General features: G+C 48.7%; 1 protein-coding gene across 8 annotated transcripts in view; it reads right to left on the reverse strand.

Moving 5' to 3' along the window:
• The window catches only part of SLC7A7 (solute carrier family 7 member 7), a 34,879-nt gene extending 21,048 nt beyond the window's left edge, over positions 1-13,831 (reverse strand). Inside the window, exons 1-4 of one of the 8 annotated variants that reach the window (XM_043919524.1) lie at positions 13,622-13,831; positions 12,856-12,928; positions 10,673-10,784; positions 6,095-6,637 (exon numbers count right to left, since the gene is read on the reverse strand). In XM_043919524.1, the coding sequence (XP_043775459.1) occupies positions 6,095-6,593 (499 nt within the window). In that variant the 5' untranslated portion in view covers positions 6,594-6,637; positions 10,673-10,784; positions 12,856-12,928; positions 13,622-13,831. Of the gene's footprint in view, positions 1-6,094; positions 6,638-6,991; positions 7,090-7,693; positions 7,814-10,672; positions 10,785-12,855; positions 13,387-13,414 lie in introns of those variants that run through there. The other 7 variants (XM_043919528.1, XM_043919526.1, XM_043919525.1 and 4 more) reach the window with 7 other exon arrangements.
• Positions 13,832-16,376: the final 2,545 nt, after the last annotated feature.

Genomic DNA, 16,376 nt, shown 5'->3' on the forward strand with positions numbered 1-16,376 from the left:
ATTGGTTGCACCAGTTATAACTTCTTCATACTCTCCTATCTATCCTGTCCACCTCACCTACCACTGCCCTAGTTCAGGCTTTTCTGGTTTTGCCTAGATCTCTAAGAGAGCTTCCTAACCCGTGTCTCTGCCTCCAGCCTTGCTCTTATGTCCCACCCCAACTGCATCCCTTCCTCCTTCAAATCCTGCAACAGCTCCTTGTATGCTTCGGAAGAAAATCTAAACCCACGAGGAAGGTTTGGCCTTGTGCGCTAACTAACCCCTTGCACCCCCGGGGTCCCCACATCCCACAGCCCCCTACATACCCCACACCCCCACACTTTTTCCCACCTTGTGCCTTTACATTGCCCTTCCCTGTGCCTAGAATTCCTTGCCCCTTCTCCACTTAACAGATAATTACTAAGTACCTAACAGCATGATGAAGGTGCCAGAGACTCAGTAGTGAGCAAAACCAAGACCTTACTCTCATGATGTTTATACTCTAGAGGGAGAGAGACAATAAGCAAGTACATAATCAGTGTCAGGTGGTAAGGAGTCTATAGACAAGAGACTTCCCTGGCAGTCCAGTGGTTAAGACTCTGCACTTCCACTGCAGGGGGCATGGGTTCCATCCTTGTTTGAGGGAACTAAGATCTTGCATGCCTCACTGCACGACCAAAAAAAAAAAAAACTCTACAGAGAAAAATAAACCAGCTAGAAGACTGAGAGTAACCATTTTAGACAAGGCAAGCCTTCAGCAAGGTAATATTTGTGCAAAGACATGAGTGGAGTGAGGGAATAAATTCTAAGGGTATCTGGGGGAAAAGTCTTCCAGGAAGAAGGAAAAATAAGTACAAGTCCTTGAAGCAGGAACATTCCAGGCAAATTGCAAGAAAAGCAAGAAGGTCAGAAGCTGGAGCAGAGAGTGGGGACAGAGGGCTGAGGCAAGTTATTGTCAGATGGCACTGGCCTTGTGGGCTGTGGTGAGTGGGTGTTTCATGGGCCGCTTGACTTCTTTCCATCCTTCAGTGTTGAGAGTGGATGTCATCTCCCACTCCCAGCACTCATTAGCCCACTCCACCCACTCCCAGCACTCATCACATACAACTGACTACTTTTGCTCTTCCAGTCCACTGACGGCAGGAAGGGCTCTTACCTTTCAGCTCCGTATTCTATAGAACCCACCACATTCAGTAAATTTTCCTCAAATAGTCAAAACTTTCTTTGTTCTGGTTACATGCCCTGCAAACAATTCCCGGATTACTATTAATAGATGGGCTCCCCAGTGACTACAGTATTAGGAAAGGGGTGTCTTGATCATGAACCATACAGGTATGCTCACCGTGTACACTAATAGGCTGACATCATCATGGACACATCAGCCTCTTTTTAGGTAAGTGTGGCGGTGATGGCGGTGTAGCCGCTAAGTCATGTCTGACTCTTTGCGACCCCGTGGACTATAGCCCAACAGGCTCCTTTGTCCGTGGGATTTTCCAGGCAAGAATACAAGAGCAGGTTGACATTTCCTTTTCCAGGGGATCTTCCCAACCCAGAGATCAAACCTGCATCTCCTGCACTGGCAGGTGGATTCTTTACCACTGAGCCACCAGGAAAGCCCAGGTAAGTGTGACTTGGTGGGAAAACGACAACTCTGCGTCACAACAAAGGCATGGCTCCTGAAAGGGCATACGAACAGCCCAGCAGAAGCCCCAGACGCCCCCCTTCAACCTCATCAGTCATGACTGACTGCCCACCTTCCTATTTCAGAAGGTAACCCCATCAACCTTCCATCTGTCCAAGCCTGAATCCTTAGCATCATCTCTGAGAGCTCCTACATCCTCCACAACCAGAATCAGAAATTCCACCTTCTGACTATTTCTTTATCTATTCCTTCATCTCCCTGACAGTGCAGGCCATCACCACCCTTCAGGTTTCAGCTCCCTAACCTGGTCTCCCTATCTTCTATCTCTCACTTTTTTCCAAAAACGTTCTCCACAGAGTTCCTCTTCAAAGCAAATCTGATTTCAAATCTCCACTTAAAGTCAAAAGTTTCTGCCTCCTCCCAAGATAAGATCTAACCTGTTTAGGCACCACAAACCACCCCCGCTGAGCTGGCCCTGAGGCTACATTCCCAGTCTCTCCCTTCTCACCCCTCTCCTACCCACATTCCAGCCACATCAACCACCTGGAATTCTTGAACCTGGACTGGTTCTGTGCCTTTTTGCACCCAGTACCTTCACATGCAGTTCTCTCTGTGAGAAGTGTCTGAGGACACAGCTATGTATGTATTCAAAATTCAGTGCACACATCACAGTCCCTGTGCTATCTTCCTAAGCGCTCCTCCCCACAAGAAGAAAGCCATCTTGTCTGCTCCTAGGGTGTCTCTTTCCTGGCTGCTTGTAAACCTTTTCCTCTCCTTACTTCTTGGTTTTCTCTTGAAGGATTGTTGTCGTTTAGTCACTAAGTCGTATCTGACTCTTTTGTGACCCCACAGACTGTAGCCCACCAGGCTTCTCTGTCCATGGAGTTTCCCAGGCAAGAATACTGGAGTGGGTTGCCAATCCCTTCTCCAGGGAATCGTCCCGATCCAGGGATCAAACTCGGGCCTCCTGCACTTCAGGCAGATTCTTTACCTACGGAGCCACCAGGGAAGCCCTCCTGAAGGGTTATGGTTAGATAAATGAGATGTTACTGCCTAGGTGCTACCTGGACAGAATGTCTTAGCATCTGACTTGTACTGTGTGTGTTCAGCTGCTCAGTCGTGTCCAGCTCTTTGTGGCCCCAGGTACTGTAGCCTGACAGGGTTCTCCATCCAGGAGATTCTCCAGGCAATAATACTGGAGTGGGTTGCCATTTCCTACTCCACTGACTTGTACTGGGTGCTCATTAAACAAGAGCTGAAGGAAAAAGCTCATGAATCATATGCCCCTAAATTCTTACTTACAATCTCAGTTGCCCTTCTGAACCTTCTTCCAGATCTCTATGTATCGCTGAAGATTATTAGAGATAGAACACAGAGATAGAACAAAGTCCTACAAGCAACAGGGAGAGGGCAATTTTAAACATCACAATCATTAAAATGGTATACTTGAGTCATGATTTATGATTTTCCCTGAATCTCATGTCATGCTCCTAGAACCTTGGAAGTAACAAGGTTACTACACACAGTTATTGACCCAGCCTCAAACACAAGTCTGGTATGCTTTCCACTCTATCGGGCTTATCTCAAATATATGCCATAAATCCAGTCACAAAACTCTGTCTTTTATTAACCAGGGAGCTGTCCAGACTAATCATAACTGTGGCTACTTAACATGTATTCTGAGGAGGACGCACATGTGTGCATATGTGTACTTAGTGCACAAGAGTTTGAGTACCTCCCTACTCCCAAATTAGAAGCAGCAAATTAAAAAGACTACCGAAGGCAGGCCCAATGTCAGAATCAAGGAAAAATAGCTGTCAGAGAAGACACAGATCAAAATCATGAAAGGAGAAAACCTGAGGGCCTGAAGTCAAGCCAGTCCTCTGAGGCCACGGAAGAAGCAAATAAATATTCATCCCCACCCCAGGGGCCTGGAAAGGCCTCAGTCATATAAGCTTTGACATGTACAGTGGGGTGACCTCAAGTCACACACACGAAAGAGTCACATTATGAAGGCAAGAAGACATAGCACTGGTTTTAAAGAGATTTCAATCAAGACGGCTAAAGTAGAATTCCGGTGCTTAAAGGAATGCAGCCGTCTTGGAAATTTTACTTAGGTGGAATAATCCTTACTCTACACAACATATGTAACTATATGCCCACGTTTGAGAGCACTCCAAGACCAACAGATTCTAAAATTAGTTTCATTAGTAAGTCATCCTACCAAATCATCTGTAAATGATGCCAGAGAAACTACAGATCGCATTTAAGACCTCAAGGGAAAACTCCCTTCCTACAACACAGGGCAACGGCGTTGCCCCTCCCTAAGCGCTGCCAGCATGACACACAGCCCGGCACACAGCCCGAGCCCACGCGCGGGCACACACGGCGCAGGAGGCACCCGCAGGGCACAGCGGCTCTCTGCACAACCGGCAAAGGAGGGAGGCTGGGGAGGAAGCTGAGAGTAAAATGGGGCGGTGGAAAAACTGAACGGGAACGGCACACGAGGGTGACTGAGGCCTGATCCACCGGTCAAGCCGACGCCCACCAGGCACACGCTCGGCTGGACCTGACACAAACGCCTGTGCCCCACGGCTACCCCAGATCGACAGCGGCCCCACAGCAGGGCAGGGAGGGACCTCCAAGGTCCTAGGGCCTCCCACGCTGGGAGGGCACTTTTCCAGAGCAGAGGCAGCTGAGGGATGGGGCTGCAGAGGATCAGCCCCTGGGCACCTCCACGTGGCTTTGCTAAATGTACAAATTTAAATAATATTTATGAGATAGAGAAAAGGCCAGGGTAGGTTGAAATGATAGTTTTAAGAATCTAAGGAAAAAAAAAAAAGAATCTAAGGACTTTCCTGGTTGTCCAGTGGCTAAGACTCCGTGCCTCTAACGCTGGGGGCCAGGGTTCAATTCCTGATCAGGGAACTAGATCCCACATGCTGCAATTAAGACCTGGCTCAGCCAAATAAATAAATATTTTTTAAAAAGAAGAAGAAGAAGACTCTAGCCCACAAAGAATGTAAACTGGTACAGCCACTGTGGAGAACAGTACAGAGGTTCTTCAAAAAAAAAACTAAAAACAGAGTTGCCATATAATCCAGCAATCCCACTCCTGGCAGATACCTGGACAAAACTGTAATTCAAAATGATACGCAAAGCCCTGTGTTCATAGCAGCACTATTCACAATTGCCAAGACATGAAAACAACCTAAATGTCCATTGACTGATGAATGGATGTGGTATATACACACAATGGAATGTTAGTCAGCCATAAAAAAGAATGAAAGAATGCCATTTGCCACAACATGGATGGACCTGGAGATTATCATACACAGTGAAGTCAAACAAAGACAAATAACATATGAATCACTTATACATGAAACCCAAAACATGACACAAATGAACAGACTCAAAGAGAAGACCTGTGTTTGCCAAGAGGGAGAGGGGAGAGGAGGGAAGGACTAAGAGCTTGGGATTAGCAGACATCAGTTATACATGGGCTCCCAGGTGGCATTAGTGGGAAAGAACCCACCTGCCAATGCAGGAGATGTAAGACATATGGTTTCAATCCCCTGGGTTGGGAAGAATCCCTGGAGGAGGGCATGGCATCCCACTCCAGTATTCTTGCTTGGAGAATCCCATGGACAGAGAAGCCTAGTGGGCTATAGTCCATGGAGTCGCAAAGAGTTGGACACGACTGAAGCAATTTAGCGCCCACACAACTATCATATATAGAATGGATAAGCAACAAGGTCCTACTGTATAGTACAGGGAACTATATTCAATATCCTGTGATATTCCATAATGGGAATGAATATAAAAAAGAACGTTAAAAAAAAAAAAGAATGTATATGTATGTATAACTGAATCACTTCGTTGTACAGCAGAAATTAACACAGCCCTGTAAATCAACTACACTTCAATAAAGTAAGTTTAAAAAAAGAAAAGAATCTAGCCCACAAAAAACTCATGCAAACACAATAGGATATTCATGGGCGTGTTATTTTTAAAAACTGGAATCAACTGAAATGGCCATTAACAGAGGCCTGATTAGTTAAATAAACAATGTAGCCTTAAAATTAACATGCAATAACATGGAAGCTTTTTTTTTTTAAGTAGATCTGTATGTCGAAAAGAACACTACTGATAAATTCTGGGAAAAAAATAACTGTAGAAATATATGTGTACTAGAACCCCATTTTTGTAAAACAGAACAAAACTACATCTCTTGAAGGTAAAGGTCAGCAAGGGCAGAGACTGTTAAAGATGTTTACAGTGAGAAGTTGGAAGAAAGGATTTTTTTTTTTTTTTGGACACTGAAGCCCTTGAATTTTCACACTTAGCGCACACAGTAACAACAAAAGTGTTTGCCTGAGGCATTCCTTTCTAGTTCCATATCAGCTAAGCTGACTCACACCCCAGCCTCTGCCCCTGGCTCCACCCCATACCTCCTGCCCCAGCCCCACTTACAGATGCAGGCAGCAGCCAGCAGGCGGGCAGCAGCATAGGGGGCTAAGCAGTTTGGGAAGATGGGCTGCACCAGGTAGTTGGCAAAGGTGATGGCGATGACGGCCTGGCTAGTGGGCTCGATGATGAGGAGCGAGGTCCAGAGACGGATGAAGGCAAGGAGTCCCCCAAAGGCCTCAAGGATGTAGGCGTAGCTGGCCCCAGATTTCTTAATGGTGGTGCCCAGTTCTGCATAACAAAGTGCCCCGAAGACAGAGAAGACGCCCCCGACTGCCCAGATGACCAGGGAGAGGCCAAAGGAGGCACTGTAGATGAGCACGCCTTTGGGGGAGACAAAGATGCCAGAACCAATCATGTTCCCCACAATCAGGCACACGCCATTCAGCAGCGAGATCTCCTTCTTCAGCTGCACCTGCTCTGGCTTGGGGCTGGCATCATCGGCCAAGGGGGTGGCGTCCCTCTCCTGCTGGGAGGCCACTTCATATTTAACGCCGTCAACCATGGTGGAGGAGAAGAAAGCCTTCACCAGCTTCCTGGCATTGCCCTCTAAGGAAGAAAGATGAAGATATATATCAGGTTGGCAATTACAGAGAACTCTGCGCCCCAGAAACAGCATAGGCAATCCACCCACGCCCACCATTTTGGAGACCCTTTGCCTCTGAATGGAATCTCTTCTCCATCTGGCTCATCAAAATGTCCCCAACTTGAATCTTAAAAGAAAGGCACTCATTTCTCAGAGAGAAAACATGTTTCTCATCATTAGGCCAGCACTTCCCACCTGATTTACAAAATAGAAAACTAAATTCTGGTTCTATCTGAGCTCACTGGAGACAGGAAGACAAGCAGTTTGGCAGTTCCCAGGTGTCACTATCAGGACGTCAGCCTGTGTTTCAGCCTTACCCCCTAAAAGTCTGTCTTCCCTCCAATTTCAGCCTCATCTGTCACGTGATGAGATGCAACCTTGGAAACCAAACTTGCAAGCAGCTAACCTGTGGGTTCTCAACACAACATCGCCCTTTTCACCCAAGGACCTGGCTCTGGCAAACCTAAAAGCTTCAGCGATCCCTTTCTCTGGAAACTCACAGCCATGCCCCTGCTCAGGGAGCATCCCATAACAACAGCTGAACTCTTCAGCCCCAGCCAAGGCCAAGCAGCCCAGCCCCATCCAGAAAGAAGACAGGCCCTTCTCTTTTCCATGCTTTTCCTTTCCCAGATACCACAGCCCCTAGTACTGCAGGCCTCTAGCCATCAAATCCCTGCATAGTTGCATCACCCAAAAAAGGTACGGATGAGAGATGGGTGCTCCAAATGTACAGCCCAACTAGAGATGACTGGAGGCGGCTGATGACCACCCCCCACCCAGGTGTTGCCACTGCAGAGACAGCACCAAAGCCGAGGCAAGGAAACAGCTGAAGGGGTAGCAAATGCCGGGCATCGCAGAGCAGGAAAAGCTAGAAGGAAGACAGGCCAGGCTGGCCAAGCAAGTGGACAGATCCTAGGGCTAGAGGCACTCAGGAAAGGAAGCGACTGGACACTGCAGAGCAGTAAAGGCAGACTGGGCAAGATGAGCAGGGCTGAGGGGAAGCGGGGAAGCACACTCACTCCCCAGCCCTGAAGGAAGCAGGGCGCCGGCAGCAGCCAGCCACACAGAGACCAGCCTCTGAGAGCTGTGGTCTGATCCCTCCTGAGTTTCAGTAAAAGGAAAGGCTAGGCAAATGCTTGTGGATTTATGTCAAATCAAGAAGTCAAGAAGGGAGGGGGGAGGAAGAGGGAGGGGTGTTAAGCAACTGTCTGGGTCCAAGGTTCACTGGCCTTTCACTTCTACAAGAGGAAGGCTAGGAGCTCTTGGCTCAGCAGTTTCTGCGATAAGAAGGCGCTCTCAGGAATCTCCTTTGTCAGCTCTGCTCCAGGACTGGGGGCCCAGAAGAAAGGACCCATGGTCAGCTGAGTGCAGTTTCTGCAACCCCAGGGAAGTTCCCCCCCGCCCCGCCCAACCCCGAGCACATCAGCTGAGGACAGGGCTGCAGCCGAGAAGGAAGGCACAGCCCTCTCTCCCAGTCCTCCAGGCCCCACCTTAGCCCTCCTTCTCTCACCCCACCACTAGAAAGGCAGGAACGCGGCACGTTGTAACAGACGTTTGTTCACATGCAGATTAGAGGAAGTGTAAGTACAGTCCCACTCGTGACCAAGTGTCCTAAGAGAACTCTGCACACTTCCCCACATACAGTGATGGTGGCTGCCCGAAATTTGTGCCATGACCCGAGGGCTGAGCCCAGGCTGCTTCCAAGATCAAAATATGAGACTCAAACCTCTGGCTGCATCTGTGCCCCACTCACATATCCTTTCATCCTTGAGAAAACATACCAGGATCTCTGCATAAATTCCTACAAACACCTTCCCCAAATACAAGTTTACTCCAATTTCCTAAAAATATGGGGAAATAATTTTATTTCCAGAATTTTATTCTGGAAAGAACCTCTCCAGAGCTATACTGGAGAGGTCCAAAACAGAGGAAGTTGAGCATTTAAGTAGCCTCTAAAAACAGAATTTTTGCTTTCAGAGGCTACTTAAATTTGGTATTCCTGATTTCTTTTACCAACAGAAATGTGTTCATTTTGAAATGCAACTGCCTTTCTATCCCTTCTCAAGCCCTTTCCCACCCCCTTTCCTTATTCAATTATCAGAGAACTAAGATCGAAAAAGCCCCAGGGGGCCTTATCTCCACCCTACAACCTCCCAATCTAGTCCCTTAAACTTTTTTTTAACCCCAAGGAAGCTGATTCTGCTGTTAGCCTCCCCAGAGATCACATGTCTCCCAAGCCACCCTCACAAAAACATCTTGAAATCCATCCAGAAGACTGTCCTTTTCTCCCAGCTCCCCGCGAAATGCTTCTGTAACAGTAACTGTCATTTATCGAGCACTTACCTAAGCCAGACACACTGCTGAACATCTACATGCCTTATCTCATTTAATTCTGCCAGCAGCCCCACAAGGCAGACACTAAGTCACCTCCCAGGATGCCAAAGTAGCAAGGTAGGCGGGCAGGCTAGCCAACACAGCCCAAGCTCTGTCTCTTCAGCCTCCCCAGCCACTCTGACCTGCCCAGTCTCTAGCCCTCCTCTTAGGCAAGAAAGCACTTTAGATGGCTCCCTAATGAATTATCTAGAGGAGGATGTGATTAGATTAAAAGAAAGTCTCCGCCATCCTTCAGCCTGAAGTCCAGGCTAAAGACTCCAACAAAGCCTGTCCATCTCCTCCCTGATTGCTTCTGCCCTTTCTCATCCCTTAGCAGGGATGAGAGGTGATTACAAGTCCTCCTGGCAGTGCTGCTATTTCTAGGGAGCCCACTTCTAACGCAAACAAAGCACATGGAAACACATCATCATGCCAGGCTTTTTAAGATCAAATTCCCTGGCACCAAGGATGGGTATGTGTCCTAATGGGACATAGTGGAAAGGGATGAAGGGGACGAGAGAAGAGGAAACCGTGACAGTGAGTGGGGAGTGACGTGTGCAGGGTTTAGTTCCTGGTTGGTGGTATCTGCTAAGTACCAAAATCCTCATCACCCACTGGGGGTGAAACTCACACTCCAGCAAACAGCACACCCTAGTGGTCTCACCAGGAAATGCTTTATCTATAAGAATAGAATCCTCTTCCTAGCCTACTCTTCAATAAACCTACTCAAACTGGACAGAGGAGGCTGACTTGAGAGAAAAGATGCCCCATCTTTTCTCAACTACTGCCCAGCACCAGCTCTGTGGGAAGGAAGGCACCATCCTTGGTGGTTCACATTCCTTCCTAAGACCCCAGCTCTCAGGGTAATGCTTCCAACCATTCAGGCAGCCTGGGACCAGCATGACCTGCCCTGAAATGTTCTCTTACCCCAGGCTTTACAAGAGAATCTTGCAGAGTCTAGAACCTCAGGAGATAACCAGCGTTCCTGAGGTGCATACATCTCTGAGGACCTAGTGGAGATTACAGGACAACACACTCATCCAATAGAAGAAGTTTCAGATTCAGGGGTTCAGGGAACACAAGAAGCAGGGCTCTCAGCAGGCAGCGCCAGGCACAGCAGCCAGTGAAGCCCCTGCCCTGACTCCTCCCATGAATGGCAAAACCCAAACACACCTCCTCCAGGAACCAGCGTACAGTTCCTCAGTCAAGCTCAGGTGGCTGAGGTGGGAAGGCACTTTCTCCCCCAGATACCAGGTACTGCCATCCTAGCTCCAACTGGACTGTGCTGGCTCCCCAAAAGACAGAAACAGAAAACAGACACTCTCTGCTACAGCTGAATTCCCTCCAAGCTGGAAGCTCAGCTCCTCCCTCCCCAGTTCTCCATTTGTTTTTCTGTATTCCACTACCACAGTCTCTTAAAAAAAAAAAAAAGTGCAACAAGCAAGCAAGAAAGGATTTACTTCAATGACCATGGCTTCCACTAACATAGGGCTGAAGTCTCATGGCAGAGGGCTGAGACTGGGGAGGGCTGAGGCTAGGAAACAAACAATTTTCAGGACTCGCTCCATTCTCCTCCCGCAAGCACTTTCCCTCTTGCCCATTGTCCCGCCCATCCCATCACTTACCTGTCTGAGACCTTTGGACAGGTGCAAGGAGGAGCTTCCAGCTCTCTGGAAGAGGGGCCGGCGCTGGGAAAGGGAACAAGGGGTAAGGCTCAAGCTCCAGTAACTGTTGACTCTGAGGAGCAGAAAAGGCAGAGGGTGACTCCGGGGACCGAAACGGAAAACAGGAAAACACATGTGTGACTCTGGCCGGCAGTGGGGAGGGGCCAGGGAACGAGTTGGAGCTGGGACTGCTTGTTCAGACCCTGAGGACCTCAACGGCTGCCTGCCTCCAGGCACCTTCTCAACCCGGAGCCTCGGTTCCTCCCCCACCCGCCTCAGTCCCTGAACTACCTGGCTGTCCTACCTTTACTCAGTTCTTAAGTTCTCCCAGTGACCTGGGGTACTCTCTTGATGCCCTTTGCATGCGTGCATGCTCAGTGGCTTCAGACTCTTTGTGACCCCATGGACTGTAGTCCACCAGGCTCCTCTGTCTATTGGATTCTCCAGGCAAGAATACTGGAGAGGGTTGCCATGCCCTCCTCCAGGGGATTTTCCCAACCCAGGAATCAAACCCATGTCTCCTGTGTCTCCTGCTTTGCAGGATTCTTTATCACTGAGCCACCAGGAAAGCCCCTTGATGCCCTTTACAACTCCCCTGGCCCCTCATTCCATTCCCTGCTCAACTCCCACTCACATACTATCTTTGGTCCTGTGGAGGGCACAAGATCCATGGTTAGGGCATTAGAACTCTGTGCTCTCATCGTAAAAGCCTCAGCCACTTCAATCCCTATGTAGGGCAACACATGCCGAGGAAGGCCAGTTGTGGGGGGCACAGCCATGCACACACCCAAACACTAAGCAAACCTGCTCACACCTCAGGTCCCCAACTGGTTCAGGTGACACGTGGCAACCCAGGTAAGAGCCAGGCAAGTGGACCAGAGCAAGCCCTGGCACCCTGGGCAATTTAATGAGTTGGCACCCCCTTAAACCAAGATTATTTAAATATCTGTTGAATGTTTACTTAGCAGAAGTGGGGGAATACCGATTCTCTCAGAATAAAAATTGGAAGCCTCATTCTTTCTATTCAAGAGTAGAGTTTAAGGCATGAATTCATTACATGCAGTTTTCTGAAGCAGACAGTTTCTTGGTAGGCATATCAAACGATTCTGAATGTAGACAATAGCACAAGTCTCAGGGAGTGGCACTTCACAGCGAGGTGCAGCATTTTCCGAATTCCAGCTGTGACCACTGCCTTTAGGCAACTTGTATTAATACCTGTACCTGCAAGTTGCACAATTATTCTAGAGACAGGTGGTCTAGGTAAACAGTCATCAAGGATTCTGTCAGTGGAAGGGAGCCAACTTACAGTTCACCAAGAGAAAGAAAGCAGAGCTCATCGGCTCCAAAAGTCTGAATTACTCCAGGATAATTCAGTGCCCCTTTAGACCCAGGCTGGCCTGCCCCTTAATCCCACCCTGGACTCAGGGCCAAGTTGTTAATGAGGGAAATCCTAGGAAGACAGTCCTAAGGCTGCCCCTGTTGGAACTGGCCCCTACCCACCTCCCCTCACTCCAGCCACGCTGGCCCCCTTGCTGTTGCCACAGAAGCCCTGACATCTCAAGGCATCTGCATTTGCTGTTCCCTTGGCCTGGAACATTCTTCCCCATGATATTGCTCCTTGTCTCACTCATTCCATTCAGGTCTGTGCTTAAACACCACTCTCAAGAGACCTTCCCTGAGGAGTCTCTGAAGGAGTAACTTCTTCCTTCAGCCAATCTCCATCCCCTTCACCATGCCTGACTTTTCTTCAAAGGCATTAGCTATCACCTGGAGTGAGTTTGTTGTCACTTCCCCCACTAGAACATAGCCCCACGGGAGCTTCTTCATTCACCGGTATCTCCAGCGCAGGGTCCGTGTAGACAGTCAAAAAAAGGTTTGCTGGAAGAATAACTGAATGAATAATGCCTTTCTTCCTAGACTGGTTTCCAAGTTGCGCTCCGGGAATGTCTTGCACTTGCTCTTCAGGCCCTCCTATGCTGCTGCTGGCCTGGCTCCCATGAAACTTTGAAAGGTATCAACCCTTTTTGATAGTAATGGGTCGAAGGGAAGGAAAAAGTATAGTTTTCTCAGTTTTACTGGGAGGCCTAGAATGGTTTGAAAGGGACTTTCTGTTTCATCAATGGGAAAACAAAAACAAAAAGCACCTCATTAACGCGCCTTCCGCGATCGATCGGAAGCTCTGTGCTGCTGTCCCACACCCAGGCTCAGGTGGCCGGTCTGGGCGCGGCGAGAACAGGGCGCGACGTCGGCGAAGCGGTGAAAGGACAGAGGGGACGAAGGCGGAGTGAGGCGAGTGCTCAGGTTCACGCAGATGCAGGTGGGCTCGAGCAGAGCGGACCCTGCAGGAGCTCCTTCAGCGGGAACTCTTTTCCCAGCCCCGCCCCGCAGCGCCCCTCGCCCCCCGCCCCTCCCCCCGCCCCCGCCGGGCCGGCGCGCCGCGCTCACCTTTGCCCCGGTCTCCCACTCTGCCCCCCAGCCTGGCTCTCCGCCCCGCCCCTTGACGTCGTCCCCGTCGTTTCCCGTTACTTCCCGCTTTCGGCCCTCTTTCCGTGTCTGCAGCCCCAAGGTCTCGCCTTCCCAACCCCGACCCAGCCACTGCCCGTCCCCAAAGCCCTCTGGAGAGCTCGGTTAGCCCCCGATGTCCAGATCTGGCTGCGGAGGCCGAGGCGGGCTCTGCGCTGGGGCACCAGGACCTCACCTCACCTGCACCCCTTCGTTCCCTCCACTTGGCCAAGCGGCCCCCGCCCCTCCCCGGGCTGCAGGAGGCGCTAGAAGCGGGGAGATTGTGGTGGGTGTAATCGAAGATCGCAAAGGTTCGAGAACCGAGAGGCCCCGCAACCCGCTCCCCTGCCCTGTCCTCGCTCAGCCAGAGCTGCGCTGCCCTTGGGCAATGAAAATGACCGCGGATACCCTTAGAGGCGTCCTCCGCCCCACGAGCGCTCAGCTTCCTCTTCCCTCCCCCCACAATCCAGCTCGAGCTCGCGGGCCCGAGGGTCTCTGGGCGAGGGCCCCAAACCCTGGCAACCCTGCCTCCAGCCCCGAGACGTTCTCGGCTGAAACTCCGGAGGGACTCTGGACCGCAAAGCCCCTTGGGGGAGGGGAGGGAGACGTTCCCGCTAGGAGCCAGGGGAGGGGTCTCCCGGAAGGGCGACTCAACTCTCCGCCCCCTCGGGGAAGCTGTTGCGTCAGCTTCGAGATCCCAAATTAAAGCAAGTGGTCTCCACCCGGCTGGAAGGTGTCAGGCCGTAGAGCCGCCGCCAGGAGGCAGCACGTAACCAAAGATGTCAGAGCTGAGGGTACCCCAGAGGCTGGAGTCCCCACCGTACCTTTCCTGAACCCAATAAAAGGGAGTTGCTGGGCTAATTCAAGGAAAGGAATCTGGAAATGTTTCACCACGTTTTAAAACTAAAAGATGACTTGTAAATAATACAATTTCCTTTTGTATACTTTATGGACAGTCCAGCTTTGGCATCTTTTGAAGCCAAAGATTCACTGCAGAGATTCATAACGAACCACCCACCTTCAAGACCTGTCTGGTGGAAAGGCACACAGCTTAAGAGACTTCCCAGGGACAAGGCAAGAAAAAAAAATTGTAGCCCTGAGGTTATAATTTACCCATGTTGAAGCTGGGGCATTTAACACACAATTTAGCCTATACTGAATGAGCAAGGATTTGACAGCCATGGGAATAGAAAAGGAATATGTTACAATAAATTACATAAGCAATAAGGAAATAATATGCAAAGCTATGTATTGTGTGAGTGGGTGGTTTATAGCTGTCAGTTCCCACAGTTCTTGCGTAGAGTGACAAGTGATTTAGATCTTTGTTGAGCTGTCCTAAGAAGGAATGTGAAACAAGACACTTCCCAAATAGTTCCGCTCTTCTTCAAATTTAGAATTTAGTCACCCAATGCTGAAAGGGGAAGAGGTTGCAAAATGAGGTAGAATTAGCCACCCAGAGTCAGCCTTACTTATGTTTTTTCTCCAAAGTCATCATTACTCATCACAACAGTTTGAAAAGAACCAAAATTCTCAGTGCACTTGTACAGAAATTACTCTATACAGACCTGACAGAACGATATTTGAGTAAACGTGTTGGACAAAAACATCAGTGGTTAAACAAAATGTTAACGCCAAATACAGGTCATGGTGTGAAGCCCTTGAGAGGCAAAGGACTTTAAGGGGGGAAAGACATGGAGCTCAGATTCCTGATATTTCTCACCATTGTTACCTCCAGCCTTTGCCAGATGAAGTCCAGAGGTTGAAAGACATTGAGTTAGGGGATGATGAAGCCACTTTCCTGTGGCTTAGAGTCTGGTGAAGTCACTGCGGAGTGCTGTCCAAGTGCCAAAACCCTCCCCCTGCAACAGTGTTCCATAAGGTCCCTGAGAATGCCGATGATGTTAGCTGTCAGCACCTAGAGTTCTCTTTTTCTGTCCCTCTCAAAATCCTAACACCTATTTCCTGCTATTTACAACCCACAGATTGTCCCCCTGCCACATCACTCCAACCACGTCAAAGGCTGAACTTATCTTCCTTCCAAAGAACTTTCCCTTCCCGCATTCCCCAGTTTTTCAGATTTAGCTTCCCATCCTGCCCTGAAATCCTCCAGCCCTGGCTCCTTGACTCCCACAGCTATTAAACTAGTACATGTGTTCACTTTTGCATGTGGAGTTCATACTGTCTACATTATTTTTTGCTAACATTTATTTATCTTTGGTGATTTCTTTACAATATTGATTTATGTCATACATCAACATGAATTAACCACAGGTTTACATATGCCCCCTCCCTCTTGAATCTCTCTCCCACCTCCTGCCCATTCCCACCCCTCTAGGTTGTTACAGAGCCCCAGTTTGAGTTCCCTGAGTCATACAACAAATTTCCATTGACTTTCTATTTACATCTGTTAGTGTATATTCTTCCATACTACACTATTCATCTCACCCTCTTCCTCTTTCCCCCCACCCTTGTCCATAAGTCTGTTCTCTATGTCTGTGTCTGCATTGCTGCTCTAAGAAGTTTCATCAGTACCATCCATCTAGAATTCATATATATGTATTAATATATGATATTTGTTTTTCTCTTTCTGACCTACTTTGTATAATAGGTTCTAGGTTCATCCACCTCATTAGAACTGACTCAAATGTGTTCCTTTTAATGGCTAAGTAATATTCCATTGTGTATATGTACCACAACTTCTTTATCCATTCATCTGTCGATGGACATCTAGGTTGTTTCTATGTCTTAACTACTGTAAATAGTGCTGCAATGAACATTGGGGTACATGTGTCTTTTCCAGTTTTGGTTTCTTCAGGGTACATGCCTAGAAGTGGCATTGCTGGGTCATATGGTGGTTTTATTCCTAGTTTTTTAAGGAATCTCCATACTGTCTTCCATAGTGACTGTATCAATTTATATTCCCATCAGCAGTGCAGGAGGGTTCCCTTTTCTCCACACATTCTCCAGGACTTATTGTTTGTGGATTTTTTGATTATGGCAATTCTGTCTAGCGTGAGATGATTTATCATTGTAGTTTTGATTTGCATTTCTCTAATGAGTGATGGTGAGCATCTCTTCATGTGTGTATTAGCTATCTGTATGTCTTTGGAGAAATTATCATCTACATTATCAGTTCACCTTAATGCATGTGGTCTTTTCTATG

This window comes from Cervus elaphus, chromosome 12 (genome assembly GCF_910594005.1).
Source record: "Cervus elaphus chromosome 12, mCerEla1.1, whole genome shotgun sequence".
NCBI lineage: Eukaryota > Metazoa > Chordata > Mammalia > Artiodactyla > Cervidae > Cervus > Cervus elaphus.